General features: G+C 42.2%; 1 protein-coding gene across 1 annotated transcript in view; it reads right to left on the bottom strand.

Annotated features, from left to right (window-relative positions):
* ANKFN1 (ankyrin repeat and fibronectin type III domain containing 1) overlaps positions 1 to 27,074 on the bottom strand; it is a 329,398-nt gene extending 302,324 nt beyond the window's left edge. Inside the window, exon 1 of the mRNA XM_012460469.2 lies at positions 27,019 to 27,074. Within this exon, the coding sequence (XP_012315892.2) occupies positions 27,019 to 27,039 (21 nt within the window). The 5' untranslated portion in view covers positions 27,040 to 27,074. The remainder of the gene's footprint in view (positions 1 to 27,018) is intronic.
* Positions 27,075 to 27,618: the final 544 nt, after the last annotated feature.

Here is a 27,618-nt window from a genome sequence, read left to right as displayed (position 1 = left end):
GTCATCTCTATAATAAATTTCCTTTTAACTGCTTAGTTGAATATCATGTGGAGGCCTGGGGCTCAGATGAAGGCTTCTAGCCTGAATCTTACGGTTTGCACATTTGGGTAACATGAAGAAATTAGAATGGGCTTACAGAAAAGACCCTGAGTCCCCTAACACAGCCATAAGCATGGATGAGGACCACAGACATGCTGCCACACCTAGCAACAGGTAGTACAAAGAACGGCAGGTATGCTAAATTTGGCTCTATTGTACTTGTAGCTCAGAGACATAATATGACCCTGCCCTCCAGAAAAATGTGGTCTAGTGAACTATCAGAGTAACCACACTTCTCTCTTGGAGAAGGTCAAGTAAAGGGTAGAAAGAGAGACTGAATGAGTGCCCACCAATACTCCATGTATGAGAAGAGGAATAGAAGACAACATGGGTCCCCCGGTAATCACTTCTTCCTCTGTGAATCTATGGTTCTCTGTGTTTACTTATTTATTCACATATGAGTATTCAGTCATACAAAAGTATTTATTGAACACCTTCCGCAGTTAGGCATCAAGCTATGAGATGAGCTCAATCTACTGTTTTTTTATATAATAGAATGTGCAATGAATGCTTCTTGAATCAAAGTCAGCTTAAAGAAAATTGCTTCCAGATTTTGGGAAGGAAAGAAGGAATGCTTTATTAGGCTTAGTATGTCTCTATTAAACACCAGACTCTGTGCTGGGTGTCTTACAAATATGATTTCATTGGTTCCTCAGAGAACTCCTATGTAGTTAACTAAATTTTACAGATGAAGCAACCAAGATTTAGACTGGTGAAGTGACTTGCTCGAGGTCACACAGTTTCCAAGAAGCCAAGCAAGGATGAAAATTCACGTCTCAGATGGCTCTTCTTCCTAACATTCAGCCCCTTCAGGTCTGTTTTCCCAAGCCGAGCTAGTGGCAGAAGAGCCAAAGCTCATTCTGCTACCCTTACAAATGTCTCTTGTCTCAATTTTTGCCTTTTTTTCCCCCTCTGGCACTTTGAAAAATGCGTTCTATTATTCAAGTTGTCTGGAGCGGGAGTACTGCATTTCAGACAGGCCAGGGATGCACCCAGCAAGGCCAAGTCAGCACCAAGAAAGCAATGGTGATTGGCAGGATCCTGGCCTATTGCTCCTGGTTAAGGAAACACAGGAGAGTTTGCGTTCCATGCCCTTGTGTGATTAAAGGTTAGAAAGTGTTAATAGGGAGTCTTTCTACGTTGTCTTTTCGTTTCCTAAGCCCAGAATTTCCCGAAATATGTTTAAGGGACATTTAGCCTATGATCATGAAACATGTTCAAATAGGCTTTACAGCTTGGTTAAAACAAAGTTGGTATGGACTTGCAGGGGAGGGTGAATGTCAGCTCACCACATTCAAAAAACTGATAACCAATTTTAAGGGCTGGTTACATTAACACACAAGAAAAACTATAGTAACTAGAAATTTCTTTAGCAGTTATTCTGCATTTATAATCGATTCCATTGTGACTTTCCTTAAGCGACAGTGAAATCCCAGCTAAATAATGAACTTAATTGGACAATATTGCATAGAAAATCACTTAATATTAATAATAGAATTTCCCAAAGTCTGTTTTAAGGGATATTTATCTTATGATTAAGAGACATGTTCAAATATGTTTGTCAAATGTTACGTTACATCCTTCAAATGTTTTATGATGTCTATCAGCATATAAAAGGATCTGAGAAGTTCTGCAGCAAAAAACAAGTAAATGAAATGCATTATCTTTCTTTGACCAATGCCTTTCAACTAAACAATCATGTCCCCTGGAATGCCATTCCCACCTACTTGAGGATAAAAATCCTACTCATTCTTCAAGGTTGAGTTTAAAATATACATAGATCCTCAGGCCTATGTCGAGAGTGTCTAATTTGGGAAAAGACCAGAGAATTTTAAGTACTCAGGTATAGATTTTAAGTGACTAATTCTAGTAGCCAACTACTGAATTCACAGCTCCTACTTTTGAGATTTTCAACATGCAGTTTCGACTCTGAATCTAGGTTAGCACGCTATGTATTCAGGAATCCAGGGGCTAAAATGTGTTTACATCAGCAAAATTTGCTTATGTTACCAAATCATTTATATGGGGAACTTTACATACCTAATGATATGATTTATAGTGGGGCATATTTAAATGAATGTCCCCCAAATAATTATTGTGAATTTTTGAAACAGTTCTTATGATTCTCTTGGTGACCTCAACAGTCATACAATACATGAAGCAGCCTGGTGGGTCAGATCGTTCTGGGATCTCATCAGAGTTTAGCTGAGGTGCAGTTCACCTAAGTCTGTACCTCTCCCTCTGAAAAGTCCTACAGCCTTTGAGGACTTTACAACTTGGTTAAAACTTGGTTGGCATGGACTTGCAGGGGAGGGTGAATGACATCCCACTATCCCCAAAAGACTGGTAATCAATTTTAAGGGCTAGTTACATTAATACACAAGGAAAATTAGTAAATTTCTTTGGCAGTTATTCTGCATTTATAACCTATTCCGTTGTGACTTTTTTTAAAAGTGACAGTGAAATTCTAACTAAATAATGAACTTTATTGGAGTATACTGCATAGAAAATAACTATTAATAATGTATTAAAACAAATCCCAGTATCACACAAAAACAAATGAAACAAAACAAAACAAAAAACCTATGTTTTGGCAGTTATAATAAAATTAGATGCTTAGGAAGTTAATATGCCAATGTCATAGAAAATAATATTTTTACATCTTTATTCCCGCTGTTGCAGACATCACATACTTCAGCCTATAAGAGGAATGTGTTTTCTCAAACAAATGTTATATTGATCTTTTGTCTTATGAGGCACATTCTGATTCCTGCAACGAAGTCCATCTGGAACGTGGGAGTCACTGATGTGTGGGCTTGAGCATCAGCCAAAAGGAGGAAAATTAATTGTAAGTGGATTATGAAAAATATTCCCTCGTAACCTCTTTTAACAGAGCATATGGAACAGGAATCTCCAGCTTGTTTTTGGCTTTTGCTTCTGAGAGGCCTATTAAAGCCCAAGGTGAGATGGTTTTTCACATCACGCATATGCATCATGGGAAATGGGAATTCATTCCCACGCTGGGAAACCAAAATTCCACCTATGTTGTTGGGCAGTGGCAGAAGAGCATGCACACAGTGGCCTGAGGCTGCACCCCCTTAAACATGGACCCCAGGAAGCTTGGCAAGGTTATGCAGCTCTGGCACAGGCCTGCGGTTAGATGGGAACCCCCTTGGGAAAACCATACTGAACGGTTGAACAGTTGAACATACTCTGTTCAACCATTTGGTGGCTAGTCAACTGTTCACTCTGCCAGTCGGTCTGGAATGATGTCATTTACCAAGGAGAAAAGGGCAGCGGGGACCTTTCACCTGGAGCTCCGGGGAAGTGTCTATGATTCTACAGTCAAAGGCAGCAAAGGTGGCTTGAGTTCCTGAAAACTCCAACCTGGTCTTCGTGGAATTACCTGGCTTGCTTGTTTTGTTTAAGTGATAGTAGGATTGAGGTGGTATTATTTAGGGGAATAGCAAGTGTTTCAACCTGGACAAGAGGCTTTGTGTCCTGTGAGAATTCATACTTCCAATGATAGGATGAATTCTTTTCTCTTACAACATGTAATCCATGCTGAGCCAGTGACATTATAGGGAAATAGAACATAAAGCTGGAGTGTTCAGCTCTTTCTGGCTCTACCCTCATCTTTGTCCTTTGCTTCATATTATCTACTCTCTCCTCAGAGAAGTGTTTTCCTACATACAAGACAGGTGACCTAGTTCAAGGCTCCATTTGCACATAAGTCTTAAAAAAGTGCTTTGAGTACCTTGGGCCAAATTCTCCTTCTCATTTAATGTCTTTTGAGGGCCAGCGATGTTCAGAATAAGGGATTAAGCACAGACTTTGACACAGTGACCACAAGGAACGGTGAAGACAGCCTGCTTTGCTATAAATGGAGTTCTCTTAACTCCTTGTGTGCGTTGAATGGGTTCCAACCTATAACAAACACTCCAATCCCATGCATTCCCAAGTGCATATCCATCAAATCCAAACTTTAAACTTGAGTAAATATATCTGTCTTACAAAGTCCAAGGTATTTATTACGGGGATCACCCACTTCAGGAATTTAAACAATGTTCAGACCAAGGAAAAAATTCCTTACCAGGGGTTTTAAACTCCATTTCCCCTCTCTCCAGCTGGCTAGCAGAGCCTGGCATGAAAGCAAGTGAACCAAGCGATTGCCATTCTTTCCTCCTTCAGTCCCTGACTCCCTAGCCTCTTTAACCCCTCCTTCCCCAACCACGTGGATTCGCATCATTTACTAAAAAAATGCAGTGAGTTGGTGCCAAGCTGGCTGGAGCCCCCCACGGGACTCACAGCAGGGAGATAAGAACAATCTTCCCCTCCCAGTATCCCCCTTCATGTCACACTCTGCAAAAATCAAATAAATAGATTTAAATTAGAAGATCATAAAAAAGGTATTTTCTTGTCTCTTTCTCTCTCTCTCTCTCCTGCCTCGCCTTCCCAGACCCCCCACTCCCAACCCCCACCCCCCTACTATCTTATAATAGGCTATTAATTCCAGCCATTTCAGACCGTCTGAAGTGTGGTGTGTAAACTGTGGCTGCATCAATCAGAGTTGTGTGTCTAGTTATTTCAAGCATTCCCTGTTGGCATAAAGAAAGGCTGGTTTGTCCTGCTCCAGCCCAAGTGCAGCTGAGATCTCCATTGATTGATAACTGAATGCATAGGCCTGGAAAGTTCTACAGCTGGGGCGGCAGGAATAAGCAGATCTGAGTAGTCCAAGGAGGGAGAGGGGGAGTGGGGAATGGTGGAAATGGATGGAGGCAGGGCATTTTATCCAGTGGAGGCAGGTAGGGATTGGACTTCACCACCGCTTGCCAACTGGCCTCACTGGCTCTGACTTCACGAGCTGAGTTGCTCGTTTCTGAAGATGTCTCACAAGGCCTTTGCAATGTGTGTAGAAAATTCCCCAAACAACCCAACTCACCACTTCACAGCACCAGTGATAGTGGCATCATCTTTGTGACAACATAATGTTTTGGCAAGGGATTTCAAGGTACAGATGTCCATGAGTGGCAGTGTCTTCCCTCGCAACCATTTATATCCAGGTGCCTTGTTAGTTGTTATTTTTTGTTGGTTTTACCTCTCTCCTTATAAAAACCAAACCAAACAAACCATCAACAACTCACTGTCCGGCACTCAAAATTCCTACCCTGTCATATCATGAGTAATCTTTTCCTGACCAGAAAATGACAATATGAAGTAGGTCCTCAATCAATGGAGCACGTATTTTGATATCTTACTGTGTGTAAGTAAAATCCCGCAGACATCAAAGAGTAATGGTAGAAAGTAGTCTGGGTGTCAATGTTAAAAAATATTTGCTTAATACAAATGAAGATAAAGGTTTTCTTCTTGTTTTACTCCACATTTCAAAAGGTGGATGGGGAGATCAGGAACTAGGAAAAGAAATTATGGCACAGAGGGAGATAATTAACTCCCTCCCACTTAATTTAAAAAAATGTAGAAAGAAGGTCCACTTAAGCTTATGTGTCTTATAGACTCATTTTGTCCTGAGTAAAACCCATTCCCTGCCATCCCCTCTCAAATCCCCAGGGTGAAGCTTGGCTTTCAAACTTTGACATTCAGTCTGGGGGAGGGAAAAGATGAAGGGAAGCATAAAGGTGAGAGGAGGGACTCCACTAGGGAGATCAATCTGTGTTCATCCTTATTCTCTGACCTGGGAGTCAGCGAATAGATTTGAGAGTGAGTAGGCAGGGCTCTAAGTGTCCCTGGAGACTTCTTTGGGCAAAATACAAACAGGGAGCTGTAGCTCTTGTGCTCTGTCTAATTATAGGACCCTTAGCAGGAATGAACAGCTGATCCATAGGCAGAAAAAAACCATGAATCACCAAAGATGATGGTGGGAAAGGGGAGAGGCTGCCCCAAAGGCACAGAGGGACTCCAACATGGGGGAGTGCAAGTAATTGCATCAGGTTTAGCCAGAGAGCCCTCAAGCAATTTACTAAAAAGATCACTGCTTGGAAGATTTGGAAGCCAACCTCAGCCTCTGCTCCCTCCTCCAATCCAGCTGTCCCAGAATGTGGCCGCTTTGCACACTTGCTAGGGATTCCAGGTGGCATCAGCTCCAGTGTCCCCTGGCTAGGCTGCCAGAGGCTTTGCAGAGAAGAGTGTCTCTTGGAGGGCTGAGTGGGTTCACAAGACTTTGAAGGGCTGCTGGCAAAGAGAGAACCCTGTGGGCATCTGGCTCTGTGGCCAGCCCAGGAAATGACCAAGCAGAGACAGAGAGATGACAGCCTCCAGAGAATGAATGCAGTCCCTCCCCTCCCAACTGCACCACCCACAATGTCAAGCTGACCCATGGATTCTTGGAAGGCAGCAATGGCACCTGATAGCACAGCGAGTACAGTGGCACCTGGCAGATGGCATGGACCTGCCTGGCCCCAGGACACAGCCGTATCAGAGAAAGGAGGCAGGAGTCTACCCTGATGAAGAAGGAGTACTCAAGGCAGATTATGGAGAATGTGAGCCAAGTAATTAATATTTGAGATCAGTGAGTTTCAGAAATCTGAATTTTGACATTCCCCAGATGATACTTACTTATTCATTCACCAAATATTTATAGAGTATCTTCTCTGTGCCAGGCACTGTTCTAGGAGTTGGAGAGACAGCACAGTAGTAAATTAAAAGGACAAAAATCTGGCTGGGTGTGGTGGCTCACACTTGGAATCCCAGTGTTTTGGTAGGCTAAGGTGGGAAAAACGCTTGAGGCCAGGAGTTCAAGACCAGCCTGGGCAACATAGAGAGACTCTGTCTCTACAAAAAAGAAAATAAAAAATAGCTGGGCATGGGGGTGTATACTTTTAGTCCCAGCTACTTGGAAGACTAGGGTGGGAGCACAAAAAAAAAAAAGACAAAAATTCTTGTCCTCCTAGAATTTTCATTCTGGTGTGGGAGACAGTGAAGTATATGGCAAGGTGGCAGGTGGCACGTGCTGAGTTCTATGGGGATATACAAAGGTGTAGGAGGCACAGGTGTCTGTGTAGTATAAACCAAGGTGGTAGGAAGGTTAAGGAAAGCCTCATTGATAAGGTGATATTTAAGCACATACTTGAACATGGTGATGAAAGAAGCCATACCAAAGTTTGCAGAAATACATTCTGTGCAGGGGAACAGAGGACAAAGGCTGAAGGCAGGAGTGTGTGGGTAACTGGCAGGTGGCAAAGTGGCAGAGACCAGGAGTGATGAGGCGTGACCAGAGAGGGGAACCAGGAGCTAGCAGAGGACAGGCACGTACACAGATCCACAGGCAAGCTGACATTTGAGGACATCATTCTAAAACTACAATTATTGGAGCTAGTTGATAAAATCCACTTTCACGAATGTTACTTAGGGTCAGCTAGAGGCCCAGGGAATGGATAGAGAAAGCCAACCCACATGTGTAATTGGCATTCTTGCTTTCAGCCTGCCCTCTAGGACCTTGTATCACAGTGGTGGGGACTGAAAACTAACCACACAGCACGATGTTTGCCAAGAGCTAAGTGTGCAGTGCCGACAACAGATGCTACAAGTGCTCTAGGGAGGGATCTGTGTGTCCCTGTCTGCTAGCTGGTTCCAGAGGACTTCCTGAAATGGGCCTTGCCTGTCCGGGAGTATCAGTTGTCAGGTAGTGCCTTTAAGACAGCATGGGACAGGGGCCAGCTGAGAAAGTGCTCCCACTCCAGCACTCTCTGGATGCCCCACATGGGCTCCCCAGGCCAAACAGCTTGTTTCAGCAAATACACCCCATGCTCCTGTCTCCAATTACTTGGCAGCTTCTCTGGCTCTTAATCCTGGGCTCAGCCGCTAGACTCTGAGTTGGCACCTGCCGTGTCCTGCCCTTGGGACCAATAAGAGCTCTCACTGCTACCTTCTAGCACTGAACTGAGCGTGGCAGCATTCATGGCCCTGCCTTTTGTATCACACCAAGCTTGTCACCTGCTTTGCTGCTTCCTGGTCCTGAATCTGTTGAATACAGTTCCTCCCAGCCTGATGTCTTGGCGTTTCACTTCATATAATTAAAAATCAGATAAGTGAAAGGGTGAGAAGAAGACGCTGCTTGCAATCAAGGATGCAGAAGAAGAAAACTACAGGAGTTGTTGAGGGAAAGAGGAGTAGACATACCATGGTCCCTACAGTTAAAAGGCAAGTAAAAGGAATAGTGCATCACAGCCTCTCCAAAGGATGCATTCTTTCAAATTAGACAGGCATGGATTGGAAATCAAGTTCTGCTACGTTTAGGTGTCTCATCAGAGGCTAAGAGTTACTTAATCACATTGAGATTAATTTTTCTCATCCATAAAATAAGGATAACAACACTTACCTTTCAGAAAAGCAGAGAGTATAAAATAAACTACAATAATCATTCATATATATGACAAGAACATAGTAAGCCTGCAATTAAACACAGAGTTGTTTTTGTTTTTTCCTCGTTATTTTTATTCCTGATAATAACAAATACAAAAGGATGCTGGGGGTTAAGTTCTAAAAGATCTTGATCAAGGAGGTCAAATGTCAGGGTGATAAATAGAAAAGCCAGGACAGACACCTCCTTGGTTCTTTTTGCTAGCCCTGCTAGCTAGGAGTTTCCTCCTTAAGACCTCAGGGTACGTCTGGGTAGAGTTTGCATTTCAATCACATGGTTCCCTGCTGTTTTCTGTCTTCCCATCTGTGCCTGGACGGTATTAATGGGTCTGTGTGAAGACCCAGACTCAGTGTATGTGACCCAGCTGTGCATAGCCTCTTGTTTCAGAGAATTGGCCTCTTCTCACAGGGATACCAAAATGAAGAAAACTTTTCCTTGGCAGTTTCTACAAAGTGAAATGCCAGTCCCCAGCTTTTGGATTTTTTTTCCCCTTCTGTTCACCCACGCTGTTTATGGAAAATGAATCATGCCACTCATTCACACAAATGGAGAGGTAGTTTGGGGATAAACAACACAACTTCCTGGAATGCCCTTGGCTGCTCATCACAGTGCTGTTATAACCTTTGCTGTAGACCGTTGGTTTGTAGAGCCTCCTGGGGTATAGAAGGTGCTGCTGGAAAAACACAAGACTCTTGGCTATTCCCCACCCTGCCCCACCCCCGCATCCAGTCCTGGTTCCAGCTTTCTTCAGAACTCTCATTGAGTATCTAACTCCTGCAAACATTTCTCTTGGGGATCAGCCCCTGCCACACCTGATCCTGAGAAAGCCTTACCATGCCTGCTCTCCATTTCCTTCCAGCCCCCAAAGATAAATTTAAAAACTGTTCTTATTCCCAGGGACTTATATCAACTTGAGAAAATAGGGATGTATGTGTGTATGGTAGTGGTAGTAAGGCAGGTAACTAGATATATAAATATGGGGATGTTATTATTATTATTATTATTATTGAGACAGAGTTTCACTCTAGTGCCCAGGGTGGAGTGCAGTGGTGTGATCTCAGCTCACTGAAACCACTACCTCCTGGGTTCAAGTGATTCTCCTGCCTTAGCCTCCCAAGTAGCTGGGACTACAGGCAAGCGCCACCACATCCAGCTAATTTTTGTATTTTTAGTAGGGATGGGGTTTCACTATGTTGGCCAGGCTGGTCTTGAACTCCTGACCTCAGATGATCTGCCCGCCTTGGCCTCCTAAAGTTCTGGAATTACAGGCATGAGCCACTGCACCTGGCCTGTTATGTTATTTTAATACATTTTAGGAAGGCTGGCCTTAAACACACCCTATACATCTGATGATCCACTTAGCTTCAGCAACCTCTCTGCATCCTGCAGACTCTGTCAGAACCCCTCTGAGTTCTTATAGCTCTTATACCTACCCTGTATTTGCATTGGTAATTATTTGCTTAGGTGTCTATCTTGCTCTCTGGGCAGGTATCCCTGAAGGGGCAGAGAGCCTTCCTTCTTCCTCCTGGAGTGCTTAGCATCATCTTGAATATAGTAGGAGCTCAATAAATGTTGACTGGCTGAGTGAATGGGTGCCTTCACTAATCATTTTCTTTGACTCCCAGGTGATTTTTGGAAGATTCTTCCATATTTGTTTTTCAAGATGAAGCCAAGAAGGTGCATGAATCCCTGAATCTTACAACAGGAAAACACTCTCAGGACCTGGGATAGGGACTTGCAAGGTCTTTTTTCTTCAGCATAGCTGCCACCGATCCACGCAGATGTACTAGATTGGCCTGATCAGGGCCTCTCTCTGTTAACCCAATATCTGCAGTCTAAGCTTCGGGATAGATCATTAGATTGACCAAATTCAATGAGCGCACTTGATTAGGATTACAGAGAACAGCCTAGGTAATCCTAGCCTGCTGCCTCCCCAGCACAAGCGCCTTCAGTGTTGATCAGTGAGGCTGCCTACAGGGCAGAACAGGTATAGCAGGGCAGCTCTTCTTGCCATGGATGTGTCATTTACATCTCTACACTGAGCCCTGGGATGGCTTGGCGCTTGCTGTCTCCTGGGATCATCTCTAGGAAGCCTGTTCTGCTACTCTGGTCAATGCCTATTTTACATTTCTGCTCTCTTTAAATCTCCCACTCATCCTGCTACCCTCTGTCCCTTTCCTCCTCACTTGGTGGATGTATTACTTCATAAAAATATTAGAAGGCTGGGCTTGGTTGCTCATGCCTATAATCCTGGCATTTTGGGAGGCTGAAAAAGGAGGATCACTTGTGGTCAAAAGTTGGAGACCAGCCTGGGCAACGTAGTGAGACCCTGTCTCAACAAAAACATTAAAAAATTAGCTGGATGTGGTGGCTTGCCTGTAGTCCTGGCTACTTGGGAGGCTGAGGCAGGAGGATTGCTTGAGCCCAGTTGTTCAGTGTTATAGTGAGCTACAATTGTGCCACTGTATCCTCGCCTGGGCAACTGAGTGAGACGTCTCTGAACAGTAATAATAATAATAATAATGGTAATTTAAAAAGGAATTAGAAGCTCTCAAATGGAAACTAAATTCCTCCTGCCAGGGCCACACACCTCCCTGCCTCTGCCCACTTCCTCTGTGCCTTTCCTTTAGTTTCAAAGGAGAACATGGCCCTCCTCTGGCCCAGGGCCAGGCCTTCAGATGAATTCTTGATGTGGTCTCTTTGCTGCTCTCTAAAGACCATTGTTTTCCCTGCTTTGTCTTGCATCTCCAAACCTCTCTTGCCTTCCAGATCATTCCTTCTCACAGTATTCAAGCAGGCTCAATTCCCTCCATATTAAAACAAAAACAAAAAAAGACTCCTTTGAGACCACGTCGAGACCACGTCTCAACAAAGGCAGTGATCTCTTTATTCTTCTGTATAGTCAAAATTCTGGAAGCAATGGTCTAAGCCTACTCTCTCCACTTACCCATTCACTCCTCAACCTCCCTTTCCAAATAGCCTCTACCTCTCTAAAGTAAGTGCTCTCATTAGGGTGATGATGGGATTCACTAGCACCTGTATGGAACCAGCAACATCATGCTAACAAGATGCCTCATAATAATAATGAAATTTAGGCTTATCAACAAGTTGTGTGAATTCTAAAAGTGTTTGTGAAAACAAACTAAATCAAAACAAGAAAAAACGAAACTAAGAGCTTATGATGTCTATTGATATTTTAGATATGACAACTGTCCAAAATGGTAAATAAGTCTTGCAATTGATTATAACCACAAAAATACATTTCCTGTAAATTTAAAATAGCCTAAGAAAAACAATTGCAAATTTCGTATTTAAGTTATTTAGTGAATAATGAGTAATTTGTGCAAAGACTTGAGTTTGAAATGAAAAAAGAATAACAAATATATATACAATGTGTCCCAATTCATGAGGAAAAAAAGAGGAAAATCACCCACAGTTGCTGAAGGCTGGTCCTCTCTGCCTGATGAGGTTATTACATTTCATTCTCCCAAGAGTTCTACTCAGTAGTCATTATTATCCTCATCAGACATTTCTTTTTTCTTTTGAGACAGAGTCTCACTCTGTCATCCAGCCTGGATTGCAGTGGCAGGATTTCAGCTCACTGCAACTTCTGCTTCCCGGGTTCAAGCAATTCTCGTGCCCCAGCCTCCTGAGTAGCTGGGATTATAGGCATGCACCACCATGCCTGGCTAATTTTTGTAGTTTTAGTAGAGAAGGGGTTTCGCCATGTTGGTCAGGCTGGTCTCAAATTCCTGGACTCAAGTGAAACGCCCACCTTGGCCTCCCAAAGTGCTGGCATTACAGACATGAGCCACCACACCTGGCCATTCATCAGACATTTCTAGTGGTCACTGACATCTGGTTCACCTCTCTTTCTGAGTATGTGGAACCCTGCATTTTTCAGGCCTACTGAGGTTGGCCAAGTCTATGACTAGAAGTGACATAGGTCACTTCTGTGTTGGGCATTAATTGCTTAAGTGAGAGCCTTTACTGTCTCTCTCCCTCTTCCCCTGCTGTAGCACTGGAAGTTTCCACATGTTCCAGATGACATAGTTGCAATGTGGTGAAGCCTCCATCAGCCTAGGTCCCTCCGTGACTACATGGAGCAGAGCTTCCTGCTTGCCTGCAATGGATATGTAGTGTGAGTGAGAAGCTTTTGTCACATTAAGCCACTGAGATCTTGGAGTTGTTACTACGCCATAGTGGAATATATTTGAATATACACAATGAAGGTATCCAGGAGTCAGGTAACTCACCCAGAGTCATCTAAGGCAGAAAAGTGAGGCTACAAACCCAGGTTTAATTGGGCTCCCAAGTTTGCACTACTTTGCTACACCAGGCCAGCTTTCATATGATGTGAAGTCCTTGGCACACAACTGGAATTTAATAAGTGTTTTATCCCTTATTATTGTATTGTTATTATTGATAGTAACTTAGATATTTTTAACATTTGAGCCAAGGTTTTCAATTTTATATATATATAATTATGTGTGTGTATATATATATATTCAATTTTGCATATATATGTGTAGATACATATATGTATACATACACATATGAATTATATATATATAACATGTATGTATACATGATATATGTTTATACAACATGTTTAGCATATAATATTTATGTGTGTATGTGTATTCATTTAACTTCCACACTAAGCTCATGAGGTAGGTCTTTGTGACTTTCTCTCTTTATGTCCATTTCTTCCTTTCTTCCTTCTGTTAAACAAGTCATTATTTATTTTCTAAGATATGCCAGGCACAGCACTAAGGGCTGGCTATACAGTGACGGCTGATCCTATAATGAAAGTGATTCAATGATTTGTCTCATGATAACTAATAGGAAGAACTGGACTTTGAACATAGGTTGTCTGATTTTAAATTTCAGGAGTTTATAATCTAATGGAGGGCAAAGAAAGCTACACAAATATTCAGTACAGCAGTCAAAAAGCTCAGAGAGGTTGTATAGAGTTTGTCTTCAATATATGTCATAACTAAATGAAAAAATACAATGGGGATTCAGAAGTGAAGGGCATGGTCATGTCCAGCTAAGTTCACTGGCAAAGCGTTCAAGGGAGAGTGGAACTCACCTGACATTGCAGGATGGGTCAGATTTTGACTGAAAACGGTGACTTGAAAGGTCATTGCAGTGGCCTAAAATGTTCAAAAGGCAGTTAGAGGAAATGCTCAAAATGCTGTTGGCTGCAGTATGGGCTTCACATTGGAAAAAGTAGGTGGTTAAGATGGAAACAGACTGTAGAATTGCGGAATGTTAGAGCAGAAAGCAACCTGAGAGATCATCCCATCTAGGGTGGTCAAAGGGCTTTGATCTCAAAAGTTAACTGGTCTCTTGGAAGTGACTGCACGGATGATTTTGAAGCTCATTAGTGCTCAGTGGGAAAACACCAAAGATCAATTAATGATGAATTCCAAGGGCACTATAGGAAAGTAGTGGGGCCTGAATGCCATTCGTCTGGCATCTCTGATCTTGTCCAATCACTTCATTCATTTCACATTCAAGAAAACTAAGGTCTAGAGAGGGAAAGTAACTCTTCAAAGGGAACTACAGCTTAGAGAGGGAAAGTAGCTCTTCCAAGGTCACATGGCTACAGTGTGGCATAACTGGATTTACAACAAAGACCACCTGATTTCTTTTTGTGTGTGTGATTTTTTTCTTCACACTAGGCATCAGATTTTTGGAAGACCTAGTGAATTTGAACTATCAGTAGGTGAGATGGAAGCTCTGCAAGTTTTTCAGCAGGGAGATTGCTTTGAAAGGATGGTGAGAGTATGATAGGCAGACTGACATGTGGAAAGCAAAGGCAGGGAAGGGTTAGGTAAATTCCCAAGTAGAATTAGGAATCATGAACTAGGACCTGAATTAGGGCAGTTGAGGTTAAAAGGATGGATGTGTGTGATTTCAACAGAGGAGGAACAATTCTTGTTGTTAGTAACAACGCTGACACTGCTATTTATAAACAGGATCAGATCCCTGTTCTGGAAAGTGATGTTGAAAAGAACATTTTCCTCCAGAAAACCCAGACTAATCCCATGTTTAAACAATCCTTGGATCCTGTATTCCAGGCTGAAGTTGATTGTTTCTCTGAGTGCCAAACACCCATATGAAAACTAAAAAAAATGAGTCTAACATCTGAATGTTTGGTCTATATGACGCCAAGCATCCCACGCGGCTGATTCAGAGGCAACAAGAGGGTGTGTGGTGCTGACTGTTGGTGTGGACATTTTATAAATTCCACTAGGACTCTGAAAAATGTGGGTATGTAGAACATGTTAGACAACACTTACTTGAATCCTTTTGGCAAATCGACTTCACTTGACAAGGAAATGAGACATAAAGCATTCTCTATCTCATTTAAATAAAATTCTGCTTAAAATAGTGAGTCACCTGGTTGATAGTGATCTTGTGTAATACAGAATAGCAGTCTATGTAATAGCAAGTATGATGGCATGGAACACTGACTCAATGGGTGATTCTGATAGATTTTCTAAAAAAAAAAAAAATGTAATTGCTAAACCATGAGCTAGATAGAGGATGGTATAGAAAGAAACAGGTCCTATGTGACCTTAACGGAATCTGCATTTGGGTTTACTCATCTTTAAAACGTTTAACAGAATGGCAGGCACATACAGTTACTCAAGCACCATCAATTTTCATTCTGTGATATTGACACAGAGCTTAAAGTTCATAAGGCAACTTGAGGAACCCAATTTTACTGGAGAAAAAGCAAATTAAGTGGGCTCTGAAACATTAACTAAGTTGTCCAGTACCTCCCAACTAGCAAATGATGGGGACCAGGTTTGATGCCTTTTGGCTGTAAATCCAGTGTACTTTTCACCACACCATAATAATGAACATATTATGTATATTACCATTTCTTCTTAGTAGGCTATAATTTTGGCAATCTGTACTGGATTTTATTTTCCAGTGTGGCTTGTGCAATAGTTATCACCACCAAGTATTTTTAACTGACAGAACAGATTTCCATTGAGAAACATATTGATGCATTATCCTGAGAAACTGGCTGAACTTCATGATGACAGGCCCCAAGAATAATCTACAGGTCACAGACGATTTTCAACTTGGAATCTGGCGGACATTTGACTGTATTAAAAAGACTTTGCTATTTTCAAATAAAGAGGCTTTCAGAACTTCCAAATTGTTGATATTAAGAAAGCTGTGTCTCTATTCTCTTTTATTTAATTAATTCATTTCTTCATTCAATCATTGATCTGGCCATTAAACATTAATCATTCACCAGCTACTGTGGTAAAGGTTGGAGAATAAGAGGTGAGAGAGATAGTCCCCACCCTCAAGCAGCACAGAGTCTGTGTAGAAACAGACAAACTCACAATGAATTAGGGTACAGCATGAGAACAGACCCAGTAGAGATGGGCAGCATACTATGGCATGTTGAGGAAGGGCATCTGACTGAGGCCAAGGAGTAGGGAAGTTGGGCAGAGAAGTATTCCAGAGGATCTGACATCTAGGCTGAAATGCAATACATAATTAGAAGTTATTTGGGAGCAGAGGAGGGTGGGATGCAACAGAGGTCTTTTTGGGCCACGGGAGCAGCAGATGCAAAGACACAGAAGGGTGGAAAAGCATGGTGAGTGAAGTATGTGCCCAGAGTGAAGGGAAATAAAAAACAAGGCTGGACTCACATCTGTAATCCTAGCACTTTGGGAGGCTGAGACGGGTGAATCACGAAGTCAAGAGATGGAGACCACCCTGACCAACATGATGAAACCCTGTTTCTACTAAAAATACAAAAATTAGCTGGGCATGATGGCATGTGCCTGTAGTCCCAGCTACTCGGGAGGCAGAGCAGGAGACTCGCTTGAACCAGGAGGCAGAGGTTTCAGTGAGCCAAGATCATGCCACTGCACTCCAGCCTGACATCAGAGCGAGACTCTAAAAAAAACAAAAAATAAATAAATAAATTAAAAAGACAAGACTGGAGATATGGATGGAAGACAGATCATGAGAGGCCTTGCGGGGGGGTGGTCCACATTTTTTCTGTTTGACTCACATAGGAGATTACTTTTTACACTAAAGTCACACCTGCTACTACTGATGCGGATTTACACAAATTCCATGATTATGTATACAAACACCAAAACACACACACCACACAAAACCAGCACATTATGCCTATACCCTGAGGAAAGGGTAATAAACCAAAACTGCTCTGCATGTCTAGATTCTTTCTCCCTCATAGAAAGGAGTTGGTGCCTTCACTTGCATAGCTTGTGTGTTTGTGCAGATTGTCTTCTAAGTCTGACGGATTAACATTCATAGGCATTGGGAGGGAAGGAAAAGGAAGGCAAACACTATTAGGTAGAGCTAAATGGACACGTTCCCACTGATGGGCAGACCTCGTGACACTGCTATGCTACTTCTCCCTCTACAAAGATGTCAACAGCACAAACTACCTCTAAACTTTCAGGAGTAAGCTATCTCTCAGTTCCTTGGTCAGTAGAAACCTGTTGCCAAGGGCACATCTTTCCAAGGAAACATAGCTATGGAGGTATGAAAGTTGACATGGGTCATGGATGAAGCCCACAAATACATGTGTTGAGAAAATGTGAATCATAAAATCATAAACCAGGCGAGCTGGAAGTTTTAGGAAATGAGCTAGGTAGCCCAGGAGCCAGCCAGGGCTTTCTGCACCACTACATGATTATTATATGCTTCATGTATTGCTCAAGACTGGACAGTGTCAAGTTTAAACAGTGACCCGTGTCCACATGAAAATCTGTGTGTGTAGTGGAGGCAAAATGAGTCATTTCTGCTTGGCTCTGCTCTTAGAAAAAAATCTCTGAAAAATTTTATAGGCAAAATTGGCACCTTGGATATAAAGGGTTTACCAACTTTCATTTGTCAAGGTTCAAGTATGAGTTTAAAAGAGAAATAATGGATTGGGGGATAAAACCTGCTTATCTCTGTTCTGATGAGCTCAATCAGCAAGTGTGGAATGTTAAACAACTCTAATAACTCTGTAGACTTTGCTAAGTGATTACTACTTTGAAGTTTTGTTTTTTTTTTTTTTTTGATGGAGTCTTGCTCTTGTTGCCCAGGCTGGAGTACAGCGGCACAATCTCGGCTCACTGCAACCTCTGCCTCCTGGGTTTAAGCTATTCTCCTGTCACAGCCTCGAGTAGCTGGGATTACAGGTACTCGTCCCCATGCCTGGCTAATTTTTGTGCTTTTAGTAGAGAAGGGGTTTCACCATGTTGGCCAGGCTGGTCTTGAACTCCTGACCTCAAGTTATCCCCCTGCCTTGGCCTCCCAAAGTGTTGGGATTACAGGCATGAGCCACTATGTCCAGCTGATTACTCCATTTTTACTAAAAGTGTTATAGATAAAATAGGTGTTTGCTAATTGATATATCCACTCATTTGTGTTTACAACATGCAGTTACAGCCAAAATTGTGTTCCCTCACCCAAATCCGTATGTTGAATTTCTGCACCCCAGTACTTCAGAATATAGCTCTATTTGGAGATAGGTTCTTTAAAGAAGTAATTAAGTTAAAAAAACAAAGATATTAACGTTGACCCTACTCCAATATGACTGTATCCTTATAACAAGAAGAAATTTGGCCAGATACGTACAGAAGAAGGACTACACGAAGACCCAAGGATAAGATGGCCATCTACAAGCCAAGAAGAAAAGCCTAAAACAGACCCTTCCCTCATAGTCCTCAGAAGATACCGACCCTGTTGACACCTTAATCTTGGGCTTCCAACCTCCAGAACTGAGAGAAAATAATTTCTGTTGCTGAAGCCACTTAGTCTGTGGTAGTTTGTGAAGCAACCCTAAGCAAATAAATATAGATGCATACTTATTATATAGAGATATTATTAAATTTATAATGTGGACATTTTAAATTTGGTTCCAGAATCCTGACTTCTTCTAGGTAGGGGAGAACTACCTCTCCTTAATTTTATGCACTCTTGGTGAGACTCTAAATAAGACTCCCTGCCCTGACTACACTTGGGAGTGGGATAGACATGTGACTCAAGCTAGGCCAATCAGACTGTTTCCTGGGACTTTGACTTTGAAGTGGAACTAGGATGAAAATAACAAACTTGTGCATGGTGCTGATCAGTGAAGCTGGTAAAGTTTCTGCTACTCACATCTGTGTTGCTGTCTGCATCCTGCTTTTTGGCAAGCATGGTTGTTGAGCATTCCCATAGACTCTGAAAACTGTCCCAAATCGTCTACAGATTGTTTCCTCTTAAGTTAGGAAAACACATTTACTATAGCTTGCAAGCAATTACATTTCTAATTCAATTCGTGATTTTTTTTTTACTGAAATCTAAGAGAAAAGTTAATATTTTTTTAATTTAAAGTATTTTCCTTGCCTAGTTCTCTTTTATTCTACTCTATAGGGTTATGCAATCATTCATCATTCAATACATGCTTGTTAAGCACGTAAGTGTCAGCTATTATGTTAGCTGATTTCATCAAACTAGATGCTGAAAGATGTTCTGTGTAATGGGGGGAATTACAGATATTTAGAAAAAAGTTATTTCATATATTAATAAATTGCATTATATACAGCCTGTATAAGTTTGTATCAGCAGCTCAAGTTAAGCATATTTCATTTAAAACTACAATTTTTAAATCAGGAAGTATTTATTGAGCACCTATTGTGTATGAATTCCATATCAAGGTAATACAGAGTGGGATGCAAAATGGAAATTACTATCTTCCCTAATAGCACTTACGAGGATATCCTTAGATATATTTCTCAGTTAGCAAATAGAAACAAGTTTTATAGTAAATGCCAAACCTTAAGAAAATGAGAAAAGCTATTCTGAATCCTGTTAACCCTAATGAAACTACCATGATAAAATTTGTTGTGTTTATACTATGCTAAGCAATTTAATGCATAATCTCATTTAATCCTGACAGCAAACCTCTGAGGTGGATACTGTTATAATATTTATTGTACAGAGGAGAAAACTGAGGTTGGATGAGATTAGAAAACTCTCCAGCATCCTTTACAGCTCTTAAAGTGGTATACAAATCTCCTCTAATTCTATTTGATCTTTGGCATCATCATCATCTCAAGTATTAGAGGCCAAAAGAACCCTCTTATTTTTTTCAAAATAGTTAACAAAATAGAACAACTTCACACCCCAACATTCAACAGCATTAGAACTTGTACACTATGTGCCACTGTGTCCTGTCCTCTCCTGGGTTTAGAACTTTGATTTATTTGATCATTCCTTCTTCACCTCTAAGGAATCATTACTGTTTCATTTCAAAGCCTGGAGGGTGTGAGCTTTGGTAGCAGTCTCCACCAAGACTGGACTTTCAGAATAAATCAATAGGCATCTTCCATGGGATTAATTACAATGGGATTTCATACTTATCATTACTTGGCTCCTAGACTAATTTAATGGAAGCAATCGGCAGCTCCCATCTCTCATAAAAGTTTCCATAAGACAAAACATAGAGAGCTCTGTTCCATTTTTTCCTGGAACTCTTTATCTCTTCTGAGCATCAGTAATCAAAGTGGCATTTACTAGCTTGGTAAATGAATAAACCTTTACTTTCCCACAAGTTCAGTTGTACGCATCAAGCTCTCCTAAAGTTTCCATAGCAAACAGACGGATGACTGCTGTGGAAAAGAAAGAAAGAAGAAAGAAAGAAAGAAACAAACAGAAATTAAAAAGAAAGCTACAGGGAAAAACTGTGTAACAAGGACCACACTGATCCTACATTAGTTTCCTAGTAACTTGCAGAGTTTGTAATTTTTATCATTTACCTTTCTCTCCACTACACCAATTCCTAGGGGAGGGTTCATTTTTTATTCATTCTGAAAGTTTACCATCAATCATCCTCTTAAAGAGCTTGCCAGAAACTTGGACAGAGCCTCATAATAAAATTGCAGAGACAGAGGACTAATTGATTTCTATAAATAATGTTTAGCTGTAAAGATATGAAAGGTGGTTAGAACCACATGTATTAATCTCCCTTTTGCTCCATCTGTGTCTGCAAAAGCAGACTGTACCTTGACAAAGTACCCTGACTATTTTGCCCTGCAAACACACAGCAGGAGATTAACACCAGATGGCCCACCCCTCCCATCTCTCTGCCCTGCCCTTCTGCCCTGCCCCCACCTCTGGTCAAATCCTCTAATTACTCCTATCCCCCTCACCCCCTTGGTTATATCCTATAATTTTAAAATGCTATTTCCATTACTCTCCCTGCTCTGACAACATGCAGGGAAGTTGACAGTGCTCCATTTCTCTCTGCCCCTCCACCTTTCTGTCCAACGAACAAAAATACAACCCAAACCTCAAATTTAATCAGACTGCAAGACTGACAGTATTCAAGTGACGACTGGTGCTAAAGTGTTATTAATGCATGTGTCTTGGAAAGGGGGAGGGTAGAGGTTACTGCGTGTCTCCAATGGACACACTCACGCACCACTAGCTTTAATCACGTTGCATAAAAACACTTAGCAGTTACTACTTGTCAACATCTTATAAAATGGGGACAAAATTATATCTGGGGAAATATATGCTGGCTGGACAAAGATAAGGCTATAAATCTCTTGTTTATTTCAGAGTTGTTGAAGAAATGTTGAGAACTCACAGAAATACTATCTGCACAGGCTAACTGCGATATGCTGAAATATAAAGCAAATCAGAGACAGGGTAGGGGCTGTGTGATAGACGTCCAATTCCAAATTATGAATATTAGGTCATTTCAGACTCAAGTGCTGACTCATAAGGGCGGCACTGTAGCCCGTTCAATCAGCTGGTTCCAATCCCAACTAAACACAAAACAAAATGTCACACTTAACATGGAATATCATTTTCTGGATATTGATTAAACACAGAATGATGACTTTCATTCAGGAGACAGGGGAAGTTTTCATACTAGACAGAATTCAACAAAACTGGCCCATTTCTTCTTCTTTCTTCCTCTTTCCTCCTCCTCCTCCTCTTCCTCTTCCTCCTCTCTCTCTCTTTTTTTTTTTTTTTTTTGGCCTAGACCATTCCTAGATGGTGGTAGATATTTTCTATAAATAAGAAGGCTAGGGAATCTTGCTAATGGGGTAATACAAATGACTAAATTGTTATAAATAAAGCAGTTCTATATTAGTTTACTTCTGATGGCATCAAGTATTCCTGATAATTATCCCACTTTAAATATGGAAATAATTTTTAAAGCTTTCACAGATATCTTCCTTTTCTGTAGCTTTTCATGTGAGGCAGATCAAAATTCCCCAAAGCTTTTATTTTAGGGGGGAAAATACATGCGGTGTTTAGCAATTTCAAGCCCCAGTAAAGTTAACCACACTTGTAAAAAATCATTTATTTTTAGTATAGGCTCCTCCATAGCATTCCCTTCCTCTCCACATGCTGTATTGTCTGTCTTTACCCCCTTGAATCTGCTTGCTCAATTCACGTTAGCAGTTTTTCATTTTGGTGCTACATTCCAAGAAAGTAGAAGCTGTTCTAGCTCCACTTGCTTTGTCCAAGCCCTCGATGGCTTAATGAAGGCTATTAGCACTGATAACAGCTGGCGGTATTGTAAATTTGCTAGCTTTTTCTTATAGTTCATGTCATTTATGCTTGGGCTGTAACCTCCTCTAAGCACAGCATGGAAGAAGGCCAATGGAAAGGATTCATTGTGAAGGCTAAGACTGCTTTTCTTCTTCCTTTTCTTTTTAAAAAGGTCTTGGGTTGGGAGGATGAGCCCATGTTGGAACTGGACTGACGTGCCACTTGAACTCAGTTACTGAACAACTTCTAGGAATTAGGCAAGATAACCATTGGAGTGTATCTGAGAGGAGTTGATCATCTGTGAATTAGCTAGAGTATTAGGGCACCATGTGACTGATCCAGTCCCAAGTCCGTGGTGTTCAAATGGCTGAAGCATTCCTAGCAAGTGAAAAATTAGCACATCTGTTCGTTGCATCAGTGGGAGGAGCCTACTGAGCCCTGAAACACCATGGCAGATGGATCTGGTGGATTATTTAGCATTCTTAAAAGCTGGGGTGTTCTCCATGTAGGCCGGTTGGAAAGTTAAGAGTGCCAAGAAATACATGGTACTATATTTATATTATCTGGAGTTGAAGAACTGTGTAACCCAGTTTCCACTGCTTAAGGCAACAAGCCTGAAATCAGGAGTGGAGAGGAATACCTACCGGTGAAGCCAAAGTTTGGATTCCACATATCCAATCAAGTGAAGCCTCCACTGCTTTCTGACCTATAGATTATACCTATAAATGTACCCCTAAGTACTAGATTAAAACCTTGAGGAAGGTAAGTAATCCTTTGTCAAGACTGAATGCATCCATAGGTTTAAAGGCAGTAGAGTCCTTGTAGAAGAGTTTATTTAAGTGGGAACTTGAAAATTCAAACACCTAAAGTGAAGCTCTGAGCTTCTTGAATGCCAGGCAGGGAAACAGTCCCTGGTAAGACACCACAGTCCCCACATACTTCTAAAGTCTCAAGAGAGGAAGGAGGAGTCATCAGAAAGGCCCATGTACGTTTGAACTGTGGTCTCTGGGAATAAGCAAGCATTGTTTCTCAGTGTGCTAATGATGGTCATCTGGGGGTATAAAGTGATGAGCAGCCCTGAGGTCGAGCTGCCCCCTGATAGGTGTGTCCCAGACAGACCCACTCAGCAGTGCACATTCAAGTTGTGGTCATCAGATAAAGCTGCTGCATTGTCTATTTCCTGAGCCCTCTACTTTATCTCTGGGGTCTGAAATAGCTAAGGGAAGTATTTGGGATTCCCTTCCTCTCTGCCCAGGTACCTATGCCCAGAGTCCCCATCCTCTCCCTTTTCTGTCCCCCGCCAGGTGACCAGTATGTTTCTGCTGGCTCCCAGTGGCCTGAGATCTCTCACTGTGATATTCTACTAGGACAGTGCCCTCCTCAAGAGAACCTCTGAATCCCTCTGTTTTGGAGACCTGGAGAGGATGGCCCTTCCTATTTGGTAATACCTAAGCTAAATACGATAAAGCCATGCCAATGAAGGGAGAAGAATGGTGTAGATGGGGGGCTGGCAAACTTTATCTGTAAAGGGCTGGCAAGTAAATATTTTGGCTTTTTTGGGCAATATGGTCTTTGTTGTAACTGCTCAACTCTGCTGCCCTGGTGCTAAAGCAGTCACAGATAGTACATAAACAAGTGAGCATGGCTGTGTTCAAATAAAATATTATTTGTAAAAACAGAGGACAAGCTAGGATTGGCTTGTGGGGCTGTAATTTGCTAACTTTAAGTGTTAGCAAAGAATATGGGACAGGAATAAAGAACCTGGCCCCTAGACACAGCCCTGACCTTAACTAGCTGCAAGACTTGGCACAAGTCACCTTCTTCCTTTTCCAACTCCCATGCCCCCAAAGGGAGCAAGGTATAAAGAAGATAATATATGAAACCCACCATGCACCTTAACGTTTCTAGTTGTCTTGCTCATCTGTGGCCAATAGTGTAAAGGTCATGGGATTAGTTTGGACAATAACGGCTATCATTTTAAGTAGCTGCTGTGAAATGACATATGTAATCTCTCTGCTTTTATGTTTACACCCATGGAGGTAGATAATGCAATCCCTCTTTAAGAGGTGAGGAAACAGGCCAGATGTGATGGCTCACATCTGTAATCCCAGCAATTTGGGAGGCCAATGTAGGCAGATCACTTGAGGTCAGGAGTTTGAGACCAGCCTGGCCAACATGGTGAAACCCTGTCTCTACTAAAAACACAATAACAACAACAACAACAAGAATTAGCTGGGCATGTTGGTGCATGCCTGTAGTCCCAACTACTCAGGAGGTTGAGGCATGAGAATTGCTTGAACTCTGGAGATGGAGGTTGCAGTGAGCCAAGATCGCACCACTGTACTCCAGCCTGGGCAACAGAGTAAGAGTCTGTCTCAAGAAAAGAGAGAGAGAGGAGAGAGAGAGAGAGAGAGAGAGAGAGAGAGAGAGAGAGAGAGAGAGAGAGAGAGGGAGAGAAATGGAGATCAGGGAAGTTAAATAACTTGCCCAAATTACACAGTAGGTCAGCCTCAAGATCAGGATTCAAATCCAGGCCTATCCAACCACATCCAAGTTTCCCAAATACCATGTGACTTCTGACATAGGCTGAGGGTGCTTAGTTTCCAAGCCCTTCACTCTAACCAACCACTTTGCAGATATGGTCTCTAGAACACTATTTTCTGCACAGTTACTGGAGTAATCAGATATAATTATTTCTATGTAAAAATTTGTCCAATGGCTTCCTGTGGGTCCCTATCATGACCTACAGGGCCCCAGCGATCTGTGCTATCCCAGTCCAACCTTCTGATCCCTCCTCTCCGCTTCACTTTGTTTCTTCCCCAGGCACCTTGCTTTGCCTTGAGACATGCCAGGCTGACTCCCAAATCAAGAGTCTCATACTTACGGGGATCCTCAGCCTGGAGCCAGTGCTATTCTCCCAGTGTCAGCATGGCTCATTCCTTCACTTAATTGGTGCCTCAGCTTAACTGTCACCTCCTCTAGGAGAACTTTCCTGACCACTCTATCTAGAAAAAAGAAAAGTTCTTGGCTTTCAATAATTACCTGTTGATTGCTGAATAAATGAAAGAATATATTGGAATGAAGTGACAGAGTGTGGCTAACTTAGGACCAGCTGCTTGGCACATTCCAAGGTTCAGACCTCTCAGCAATGAGAAGCCTTGTCTCATGGAAGATAGGGTAGCTTGCTTGCTGTATCAGAACAAATCAGGGTATTGCTTTGTGTCATTCTTCAAATGTACCTAATACAGGAGAGGTGGTACAAAACTGGGAGAGATCGGTCTCATGACTCTGAATGTCAGAGTTACAAGGTACCTGAGGGGTCCTCTAAGGTCCAGCATTTTCCAGCTTCCAGTCTCTGAGCCACTTCTTGCTCTACCTCTCCTTTATTTGCCATGTTCCTCTTTGCAATAGCCGTTCTTGACCAGACTGGCCTCCCTCTTGCAAACCCTCCTAACCCCCAGGCTTGAGGGCAGCATGAAGGCTTCAGATAACTGCTTTTGGTGGGAAAACACTGATTTCATTTAAACCCTGTTATTTGATGGATGAAGAAACTGAGGATTAGAGAACTGAAATAGTATGGCCCAAGTCCTTCCACTAATTAGTGTCAGATCTGAGCCTATAGCCTAAGTCTCCTGACCACAAGACTAGTCCTAGCTCTATACTTCATGCAACAAATGGTAATAATACCCCATGCTGTTCATTCAATTCAACTCTGCAACCATGAATGGAGCCCCCCAAATGCACCTGGCCCCATAACTGCTTAGAATCAGAGGTAAAATAATGAAAATTGTATAGTTCCTGTCCCCAAAGGGTTTACTGAAAGTTTGAATACATAATAAAAGAAATACAATTTCTTTTTGGTATTGGAATGTTGGTTAATAGGTTAATGCGGTAACCAGTTTAAACTCAGCGAGTACTTCAAAGTACCTCTCTCAGAGCTTCCATAAGCAGTTATGCTCAGGCCTCATTCTGGATGTGATTCTATAAGGAAGGAAGGAAAAAAGGAAGAAAGGAAGGAAAAGAGAGAAAAGGAAAGGAAAATTGAACAATGCTCTGCCTCCTCCTTTCACGCCTCACTTGCACTTATCTCCGCTGCTTTCAAAGGTCTTAAGCTGCAGGTTCATTCTTGGGAAGTTTTTCGGTAAGGATCTCACCTACTCTGAACTCCTGAGGGGAAGTGAAGGAGCTGAATCAGTTCCCCCCATCAGTATCCCCTACCAGGCCCTCAGCCAGGACTTCAATGATAATATTCTAAATAACTGTAGCAATCTGTGATTAGTATTAACCAAGTCAATAACAGGCATTTTCTCCATCAACCAAAGGCACAATTGAGGTCTTTTGGAACAACCTGGGTCAGTGACAGGGATTCCAATACCACCAACACAACCCAGAGGGCTAGCATTTGTCAATCAGCCCTGTCCTGTCTCCCCTTGGCTCAGCTGTTCAGAGACGACCTCTCACAAAAAAAAAGTCCACTTCCAACTTCAGAGCAAATTTTACTTCTCCATCATCATGACCATAAAGTCCATAAAAAGTGAGTGAGAAACAGTGAGAAAGAGAAGGAGAAAATCTATGCAGGAGAGAGTGAGAGCCCACGCACGGTCAGAAATCATGAGCAAGACTTGGCATTAACATGGAGACAAAGTAATCCCTGGTTCCCTTGCGTTTATATAAATACAATGATAAGGATAAAAGAGAAAACAGACAATCAAGTAAAAACTTGCCTCTAGAAACCTCTCTCCTTTCATTCTTCCCCATTCTCCCACCTCCCAAAAGACAAAGACACGCATTACAGACCCAAACTACTTCAGATCAACACTTGCCTGTTTACAGAAATGAAACCAGCTTTCCCTCTGCCTGACCAGGGATGCTTACCCGCTCGCGCCCGAATTCACTCGCCCACTCAACTCATATTTTCCTGCCTGTTGAATGCAAAACAATGGTCTCCAAACACCAGTTACCGATATTTAGAACTGTTGTTTTCCTACCCTGGTTAAAGACGCCTCCATGAGAGACACGAGACTGAGCTCTTGAGTTGAAAGAGGACCTGGGAGGTGGAGGGAAACCCCTTTGCGAATGTCCACACGGTCCCGTTGCCTAGGGAACCCTGGCTTTATCCAGGGAGTCTGAGCATGGCTGCCTCTCCCACGGCCCAGCTCCAGGAGTGTCCAGATTACAGTGCAGGGTCAAGAGCAGAGGCAGGGGAAGTGCCACACAGGCTTGGTGACAAAGAAATCGTTTTCAAAGAATGAAAGAAATGGTGAAAAATATCTTGGGAGGTACCCGGTGGGGAGGGAATGAGTTTCTTGATGATGCTGCGATCAGATTTTAGTTGCTCTTTGTGCCCCTGAAAGGGGTGGGATTCGAATGTGTATCTGAAAGGAGACAGGGTGGGAAGGAGAGAGAGAATGAGACTGAGAGAGGAAAGGTTGAAAGGGTTGGGTTTCAGCCTCCTTCTGCGGATGCTGAATACTAATCAGGTAAACAATCATTTAGTTAAGATGCTCAGCTGAAGCTTTGGAATGGATTGTTTTGGCTACTGGATTGGTTGGAGGAGCTGTCTGGCTATTTCCTAGAAGTCTGGTGGG

Source organism: Aotus nancymaae, unplaced genomic scaffold (genome assembly GCF_030222135.1).
Source record: "Aotus nancymaae isolate 86718 unplaced genomic scaffold, 86718_ANA_hifiasm-v0.15.2.pri h1tg000072l, whole genome shotgun sequence".
In the NCBI taxonomy this organism is placed as follows: Eukaryota; Metazoa; Chordata; class Mammalia; order Primates; family Aotidae; genus Aotus; species Aotus nancymaae.
The sequence above is the reverse complement of the archived record's forward strand: the minus strand, read 5'-3'. Positions and strand labels throughout refer to the sequence as shown.